The sequence below is a fragment of the Podarcis filfolensis genome (genome assembly GCF_964270895.1).
Source record: "Podarcis filfolensis genome assembly, chromosome: 14".
Taxonomy (NCBI): domain Eukaryota; kingdom Metazoa; phylum Chordata; class Lepidosauria; order Squamata; family Lacertidae; genus Podarcis; species Podarcis filfolensis.
In genome coordinates, this window is record NC_139616.1 from 38806686 (window position 1) to 38816562 (window position 9877).

Consider the following 9877-nt stretch of genomic DNA (forward strand, 5'->3'; position numbering starts at 1 on the left):
TGGACTTCAAACCAGTTTTGGATGATTTACTGACATATCACCCAGCCTAGTAGTCACTAACATCTACTATCAAACACCTTGCCATTGTTTCAGATAGCAGCAACTCCTGGAGCCCTACCTAGGGATGTCTGGAATTGAATCTACATCCACAGAATAAGCCTCCACAAAAAAAGCTATGACAATTCACCTTAAGTCCTTATCCTGAATGACAAAGGCATGAAAGTTTGTACTTCATTTACAATACATTCAAACTGGAGTGCTGTGTATCTTAGCAGTATCATTTATGTATCTGAAAGGATGAAGTTGGTTCTCGGACCGATTACATCAAGCTTGTTGCCAACATGCATTTTAAGTGATTTTTCTCAAATGAGATTATGACATTGATGCAATTTTATTTATACAGTGCCTTCAGTTTAGCCTCTCATCATTAATTTATAACTTTTCTCTTTCCATTATTCAAAAAGATTAGCAACATTCTGTTTAACACTGTTGTTGCCTTACAAACAAACCCCTCTATGTTGCGGTTTAGCAGTGTTGGCTTTAGGAGCAATCTCATGTCCTGCACTCTCTATTGTTGACTCTCTGGTCCTAGTCCAACACTCTAACCACTACACCACTAAATAAATGCTACTGGGAAAACTGGAGACCAAGAGATAAGTATCCAGTTTTTTTGGGGGGGGAACTACTTACATGTTTGTTTTTAACAGTAACCCCACATGTCACATAGCAATCATTTTTTAAACTGAGGGGACTTTCATGAGCAGACTGTGGTATGACATGGGGACCTGCTCTTCTTAGTGCTCAAAAAACCACACTGGCCATGCCCAGGTACAGTGGTACCTCGGATTACATACACTTCAGGTTACATACACTTCAGGTTACACACTACACTAACCCAGAAATAGTGCTTCAGGTTAAGAATTTTGCTTCAGGATAAGAACAGAAATCAGGCTCCGGCAGCGCAGCAGCAGCAGGAGGCCCCATTAGCTAAAGTGGTGCTTCAGGTTAAGAACAGTTTCAGGTTAAGAACGGACCTCCGGAACGAATTAAGTACTTAACCTGAGGTACCACTGTAGTTCCTTGGATACTAATTTGCAGTACAAAACTCACTTGCCATTTATGGAGATGTCAAATGATTTATCTCAATATTATTGACAAGCAAAACTGAACTATTATTTTTACACACCTGAAAACGTGGAACAGAACCAATGTTTATTTTTTGTAAACTGCTTAGACGTCTTAAAACAAAGAAGCAGCATATAAATGTTGTGGAATAATTAAAATAAATAAATCTTATCATTTAGGTACATGAGATTATCACCTCACATCCATTTCTTTAACATTGATACAAATAGCACAACCCTCTAAACATCTATTCTGAAGTCCTAGAGTTTAATAGAACTCAAATAAGTGTGTATAGCACTACCGCCTACATGCACTTTAATGTGACCAATGTGCTGCAAGTGAAAAGCTACGTCCTGAGTACCTAAGTATAGTGAACATATTAGACCAAATTATGACAAATTTTAAAATTAAAAATAGAAAATCCGAACCATTAAGGATTTAATTTTATCACCCATTTAAAATACTAGATTCAATGTAACATCTAACAGCATCATAATCAATCTAAAAAACCCAAATTTAAGAGTTAATAGTTTCAAACCCTTTCAAGTACTGTAAATGCATTTTGAACTACTGTAGACACTAAATCCTTGACACAAGTCACCAGGCCTTCCTTATGTCTAGACAGTATCAACAAGTTACCATCTAGACAACAATGTTGCAACTCCAAAGTCCTGTGAAATTAACCCAGTGGATGAAGGCATCCAATGAACAATTAATTCAAATTCCTTCAATCATAGGAAGGAGAACTGCAAAACCAGAGGATGGGAACGTGCATGGAAACGGTACCTGGCGCAAGGGCTGGGAAACCTGTGGCCCTCCAGATGTTGCTGGATCCTAACTCCCATCAGCTGCAGCCAGCATGGCCAATGGCCAGAGATGATTTTGGTTGGGAGTCCAGCAACATCTGGAAGGCCATAGGTTACCTATCCCAACCCAAAGTCCTCTACTGTGGGTATAAATGCTGTATTTCATGCTTTTGCTCTACTGCAGCATTTGCTATGGCACCAGCTTTTGCAGAGCCCATTAATATTTATTATTCCTCAACTGGCAAGGAGGGGTGTGTGCCTCTCTCTAAATTATCCCACCCACTCGTAGAATCACATCTGGATGGGATGGTACATAAAAGCCATCGAGTTCAACCTCCTAGGCAAGACCTCTTAGTACAAAAACTTCCCCCAATATACAAGTTTCCCACCCATCCCATGCCAAATCCTCTTTCCCACCCCAGAAATAAAAGATCTATGAAATAGGAAAACCCCACCACGCACGGGGCCTATTACCTCCAACCAGCGCACTGGGTTTGTCACACACATGCAGAGAGAGAGAGTGAAAGCAAACTTCCCCGCACACACACGTACCCGGAACCAGTATCTCCACGGAGGCCGTGCCGACAAGGGTGGAGGTGGAGAGACACAGACATAAGAAAGGAACAGAGGAAGAAAGGGGGTGGGATTCCACACACACATTTGCCCACCCGCTTTAAACCTCCCTAGGCCTCAAAACCAACCCGAAGAAGCGGCGGCAGTAGTAGTAGTAGAAGCACCACGACCTCCCTCCCTCGTAGGCCGCGAGGGAGAGGCATTGCAAGGGCTTCCCCCGTCTCCTGCCACCTCCTCCTCCCCGCTCCGACGATCCCCAACACGGGCCGAAGCGGCCAGCCTCTCCCTCTCCGCGCTAGGCCGCGCCAGGCGAGCCCTGCCGTGGCGGCGGGTGGGCGCATGAGAGGGCAACTTTCCTTCAACCCCCACCCCGGGCGGCCGGCTCCCTTCCTGCCTCAGGGCCTCCGCCCTGGCCCGACCCCTGCCAAGGCTGAGGGGAGCGAGAGAGGCACCCGCACGCCGCCCTCAGACCCTAGGCCGCGCCGCCGCCATAGAAGACACCCGCCTGCCCGCTCGCCCACCTGGGTTGCCAGTCATTCCAGCTCCGCTGGTGATAGTGCTGCCTGGTGCCGGAGGAAGAAGCGCCGCTCAGCCGAGACCCCGGGGCTCTGCGGCTCATTACCTTGCCCGAGACGGCATGGCCGGCCGGGGAAGCGGCGGCGGCAGGGGAAGGAGGAGGAGGCAATAACAACAACAATAATAGCAGCAGCAGCAAGAAGAGCGGCGGTAATGGAGGCGAGCGGCTACTGCGGCTCGGCGGGGTGGCTACTCCTCCTGAGGCGGCGGGCGCTCCTCCTGCTGTCTCACACGGGAGGCGGGGAGGCGGAGGAGGAGGAGGCGACGACAGCGACGGCGGCCCCGCCTGCTAGTAGTGCTGCTGCTGCTGCTGCTGCTGCCGCCTGATTCCAGCAGGCTGAGGCGAGGGCCCGCGCGCGGCATGCCGGGAACGCAGGCCGAGCCGAGCCGAGGTGACCGCCTGCCGCGGAGCATCATGGGACGGCCGCTGCTCTGGCCGAGTCGTGAGGGGAGAAGGGGCGGGTTGAGTTCTTCCCGTTCCTACCTCTCTGCTCAGGGCATGGCAGCCACAGCTCTCTCTAGCTGTCAGATTCATCATCGTCATCAACATATTTAACAAATGACAGAGAGGAATATACAGACAATAAAACGAAAAATAGTATTTAAGCAATGCCAAGAGCAAAAATAATTAGGATACCGTCACCGCCAGTGCAAACATCTTAAACTTGTGTCAGTGCTGCAACCCCTCCAAAATGTCCATATGGGCATCTGCAAGCAGAACTGGCGTCTTCAGAGACACCCCCTTTTAAAATGTGGTTGGGGGGTGTTATTGGGTGGTTGTTTTTATTTTGATTATATATTTTGTGGTTTTATATTTGGATTTCGTTCTATGAACCACCCTGAGATCTACAGGTACTGTATAGGGCAGTGTATAAATTCAATAAATTGAAGGAGAAGAAGAAGAAGAAAAGGGTGCTGGGTCAGGAAATACGTTCAAATTCAGCACAAAGCAGGGCTGTGGGGTCCACCGCCCATTGGGCAATTCCATTGTAATGTTTGCTGCCCTGGGCTCCTTTGGGATGAAAAGCAGGATATGAATCTAATAAACAACAATAAGGACAGTAACAACAATAAACTGAAAAGTGAATATGTGAAAGTGGGTTCTGTGTTGCAGGTTAGGAGTCAGAGGTGGAGCAGTTGAAGACCACCACTCTAATATTCAGCTTTGTCACATATCCATGGAGTCTAGTGTTATCAGACAGGGAGAAAAAAACTTCTCTTTCCACTTTCTCTGTGCCGTGCATAATTTCATACATTTCTACAATGTGACCGGCTACTCTCCTTTAAACTAAAAAAGGCCAACTTGCTGCAACCTTTCTTAGTAGGGAAGTTGCTCCGCCACCCTTGATCATTTTGGTTGCCACTTTATGAACCATTGTTGATTTCATATGACTAGAATTATCAACTTGGAGTGGGAGGCAAGTAAAAGCTAGATACATGAATGTAGCTCCTAATGAATCTTCAGGATTCTTACATGAGATTTCCCCAAACCCAGCATCTAGACACACCTCTTGCCCTTGGACTGCATTGTAAATATCATGGTGACATCTCAAGAGTATCAGTAGCTTCCCAGAGGTCAGCCAGTCTTATTTTCTATGTTGTTAGGCTAAGAGAAGAGTGTTTTGCATAAAATCATGGCTAAGACTGCTCCTTTTCTCACCTGTAAGTCCTATTGAATTTAGTAGGTCTTACATTTTAGATGCATATAAGATTGATCTACACTTGGGTTAATGCCTAAGGTGAGATCTGAACTGAGAACTCTCCAAATGACTATAAAGCATTGGGATTCTAAGTCGTACATTGTTATGGCTCCTTGTGGACCATTCCTTTGCTAGGCAAAATCTTGGTTAATAAGTCAGGATGGTCTATTTTGTCAATGGGAGCTCAGATATGGTTGCCAGATATCTTTCTGTGCTTTTGAATGAGATAGCTATCAGGGCCTGGTGAAGTTAAAACCTCTTAGATCACTCAATTAATGAATAGTCATCATATTTTTATAACTAAAATTTTAAATAATAGTTCTTATTTAAAACACGCCTACAACCTGCAGGTAGTAAGCCCCACCTTCCAAGCGACAGTTCTTCCTGTGTGAGAATCTTCTAAAATGATGCCTGCTACAACGCACAAAATCTAAAAAAAACCCAAGCAAACAAAGGAAGCAGGCTTTTTCTTTAGAATTTTTTGGTGCTTTCCCATTTGCAAAATTATGCATCTTGAATCTGTCACTTAGACATATGAACTAGGATTGATTTAACTGGGTGACAACCTTGCTAGCTTTGCACTCAGTGCTCCTGAGAGCAGCGCCTCTTCCCTGGAGCTCCCCTTCTTGCAATCAAAAGTCCCTGCACCAGGAGTGTGCAAGGCATAATCCTGCACCAGATGAGGTGTCATATGAACTGCATCTGGTGCATGTAGGGTTTACAGTACAGTATATCCTGCCATGGTCATGTAGCAACTAGCCTCTGCCATATTCCAGAATGCTCCTGTGTCAGCTTGGGAATGGGCATAGCCAGGGAAGGGGGCAGTCCATAATTATTGAATCAGGCCCACCTGTTGTTTCCTGTTGAGAAAGCCCTCCTTCCACCAACCCTTCTATTGGTATAGGATCCAATTGGTTGTAATGGTGTGGCTGTCATCCGCAGGGGGTTGGATGTGCTGCCAGGCACCCCCCCCCCATTGGCATGGCCCTTCTCTGCCTCCATCAAACCCCATTTGGGGGGTGACATTCCCAGCAGATTGACAGTGGACATAATCTCCCATCAGTTGGGCTGTCCATGGGGAGAGGAGGGGGTTCCAAGAGCAGCAGGGAATTTCCACCCACATGGACTCTCTCTATTACTGGGGTGGGAATTCCACCATAGTGAAACTCCCTCTGACCTTGAGAGAATCCCGGGCTTGGATTGCACAGTAAATGCTAAATATAAGAAAATATGCATTCTGGTGGTGATATGTCTCCTTGGCAACCGTGTTCATAATTTGGAACCAAGATGTCTGCACTGAAAATATGAAACAATATCCTTGACCACTTCCCGAGAGAGAAAGCAAGAGAGTCGTTTGTGTATAGTAATGAAAACAATAACACTTCCTTTACAAGGAAAAGGTCTATAAACTAAACTATGATAACGCAGGTCTATATTAATACATTTGCCGTTGTTCTATTTTTGGAGACATGTAGAAAAGGTCACAACCATGGGCTTACCTCTCTTTATTTCATGAGAAATCTTGTTAAGGTCAAACTTTATTATGTTTATTATTTCAAATATTTCTAAGCCGCCTTCAGGACAGTAGCCTTGGCAAGGCTGCTTACCTTAAAAGTAGCATAGGAAACTGGAACATTGGTCCAGTGTATTGTCTACACTGGCTGGCAGCAGCTCTCTAGGATTTCATTCCTACCTGGAGATGCCATGAACCGAACCTGGGACCTATACTTGCAAACCACCAAAGAAACATAGGCAGGGTATATTCCTGATTCTTCACAAAATGGGTCCCAATTCAACGGAGCAACAGAGTAGCAGCCAGTGCTGTGCAAGCGGAGTCAGAACAAGGCTGAAACTGCATGTGCATTTTCAACAGAGCCTGGCCCAAGACATTTTGGCACCTGAGGCAGACCACAGAATGGTGCTTCCCTCCCTGCCAGGGAACAAGGAGAGAGGGAATATCTACATTAGGAACAAGCAGGGGGAAAGATCAACATTGGGATCTGCCCCAGTGGATCCTGTCATCTGAGGTGGTTGCCTCACCTTGCCTCATGAGAGGGCTGGCACTGATTTTCAAACATGGGCCACATTCACTCCATACATTAACACAGTCATGGCTCCCCCCAAAGAATCCTGGGAGTTATAGTTTGTTTTGGGTGCTGAGAGTTTTGGGTGCTTCTAGAGTTCCCTGTCGAGAGGAGTTGATTGTTAAACCATTCTGAGCACTGTATCTATGAGGAATCTCCTAACAACTCTCAGCACCCGTAACAACCTAAAGCTCCCAGAATTCTTTGGGGGAAACAATGAAGGTTTAAAATGGTATCATAGTGCTTTAAATGTATTGTATGGGTGTAGTCACTTTGATAATCACAAAGGATCTTTCTTTCTTTCTTTTTGAGTTCTGACCGTTAAAGCCCTAAATGGCTTCAGCCCAGTACAGTGGTACCTCAGGTTACAGATGCTTCAGGTTACAGACTCTGCTAACCCAGAAATAGTACCTTGGGTTAAGAACTTTGCTTCAGGATGAGAACAGAAATAATGCAGTGGGAGGCCCCATTAGCTAAAGTGGTACCTCAAGTTAAGAACAGTTTCAGGTTAAGAATGGACCTCCAGAATGAATTAAGTTCTTAACCCAAGGTACCACTGTACACCTGAAGGAGTGTCTCCACCCCCATCGTTCAGCCCAGACACTAAGGTCCTCCTCTGAGGGCCTCCTGCTGGTTCCCTCACTGCAAGAAGCCAAGTTACAGGGAACCAGGCAGAGGGACTTCTTGGTAGTGGCGCCCTCCCTGTGGAACACCCTCCCTTCAAATGTCAAGGAGATAAAGAATTACACAACTTTTAGAAGACTTCTGAAGATAGCCCTGTATCGGGAAGTTTTTAAAACTTGATGTTTTTATATATGTTGTAGGCCGCCCAGATGGGCGGAGTATAAATAATTATATTTCTTTGCAGCATGTGATTCCGATATTGCTTCATTTTCATTGGTTCCTAATTTGTTTCTAAGCCCTGATGAATGTGCATCTTGTCTATCACCCACAGCAGGGGTGGGGAACCTTTTTCTGGAGTGTGGAGCCACACTCCATTCTGGACAACCTTCCTGGGACCACATCCCAGTGGGGGGGGGGGCAAAGCAGCAGGTGTAGATATTACCTTTGTGCAATAGGATAGTTTCCACTCACACTCACACACCCCTCTCTATCCACCCACCAGACAAGCAAGAGACCTTATCAGAGTCTCAGAGGAACACATTCCTCTCCAGCAAAAACATTTTGGGTACATAGCAGGGCCAAGGAGGAGTCAATGTATGGTCTGAGGAGAATTCTGTTGACTAGGTAGAGATTGGAAATCCTGGAAGCCAAGACCCGGGATTTAACGTGGCAAAACATGCAGCAAAGAAAAGCATGGAAATATATAATAATAATAATAATAATAATAATAATAATAATAATAATAATTTTATTTATACCCCGCCCTCCCCATCCAGAGTCAGGCTCAGGGCAGCTAACACCAATAAAATTACAATAAAACATAATTAATTAAACAAACAAACAAATAAAGAAAAACAGTTTATTAAAATACAGGTTAAAATGCAATTTAAAATGCAGCCTCATTTTAATAGTAGCCCATAAATCAAAACCATAAGGGGAGGGAAACATAAGGGTCAGACTGAGTCCAAACCAAAGCCAGGCGGAACAGCTCTGTCTTGCAGGCCCTGCGGAAAGATGTCAAGTCCCGCAGGGCCCTAGTCTCTTGTGACAGAGTGTTCCACCAAGTCGGAGCCAGTACTGAAAAGGCCCTGGCCCTAGTTGAGACCAATCTAACCACCTTGCGGCTTGGGACCTCCAAAGTGTTGTTATTTGTGGACCTTAAGGTGACAGTCACATGGATCACTGTGGACCTTAAGGTGGATCTTAAGGTGACCGTCTCATGGATCAATGTGGCCAGCTCAGGGTGAGAAAGGTAACGGACCAACTGCTTGATACAGTGGAGATGGAAAAACGCCACATTTGCTGTGGCTGCAAGCTGCACCTCCATGGAAAGGGAGGCATTGAAGGTTACACCCAAGCTCTTGACGGAAGGCGCTGGCACTAAGTGAGCCCCCGCAAGAGATGGGAGTTGGCCCCCCAACCCCATGTCATCCCGACCAAGCCAGAGGATCAATGTCTTTGAAGGATTTAACTTCCACCAGCTCCCACGCAGCCATCCAGCTAAAACTTCCAAGCATCTGGTCAGTGTGTCCGGGGCCGAGTCAGGGCAGCCGTCCAACAACAGATAAAGCTGGGTGTCATCAGCATATTGTTGACAACCCAGCCCAAAACTCTGGACAATCTGGGCAAGGGGGCGCATAAAGATATTGAAGAGATATTGAAAAGATAAAGGCTATAAGGGGGCGCATATGTCTGGACAGGATATCTTGCACTGTTTATTTAATTCAAAAGCATCTTCAGGAAGTTCAGCTTCTCACCCCTGAAAGAGCAAAGATCATGGAAGGGAAAGACAACTTGCCCAATTAACAGATCTTATAAAAAAAAAATCACTCTCTACTGCTGCTTTTAATTACTTTTAAAAAACCAACCACACACCTCCAGGAGATTCTATCACAGATCCACTGTGTCATGTCTAGTTTGACCTTTTCAAGAAGAAGAAGGTGCCAGCTCTGGAGAAAACAACTAGAATGCACTGAGACGAGTTCAGATTTCCTGGTTTGAAGATAGCAATTTTGAGTTCATAATAACAAGCGTGGGAAAAGGCAGTACACTTTGGGCAGGGGTTTTGATTTAACAAAACCAGCCACCTGTACAACTTTCAGCAAACCTTTTTACCTTTGACATTAAATAAATGCAATTAATGAGTCTTACTGCAACCACGCTTCAGCATGAAGCGGTCAGATATAGACCGCAGCTCCTTTTCTTTTCCCAATTAATTCTGTTTAAGGGGGGGAAATGTTAGAATTCTGTCAGAAGGCCAAACATTTCTTAAGACCTAGTTCTCACCGATCTGGTGAAACTGTGTGTGGGCCACATCACTTCAGACACAAACAGGAGGCTCACAAGATAGAATTCCCTCCACGCCAAATCAGTTCATCCAAACAGAAAA

General features: G+C 45.4%; 1 protein-coding gene across 1 annotated transcript in view; it reads right to left on the minus strand.

The window, feature by feature from the left end:
• Positions 1-3406, minus strand: part of SMG1 (SMG1 nonsense mediated mRNA decay associated PI3K related kinase) — a 70174-nt gene extending 66768 nt beyond the window's left edge. Inside the window, exon 1 of the mRNA XM_083584843.1 lies at positions 3026-3406. Coding sequence (XP_083440969.1) covers positions 3026-3123 — 98 coding nt within the window. The 5' untranslated portion in view covers positions 3124-3406. The remainder of the gene's footprint in view (positions 1-3025) is intronic.
• Between the last annotated feature and the right edge of the window lie 6471 nt (positions 3407-9877).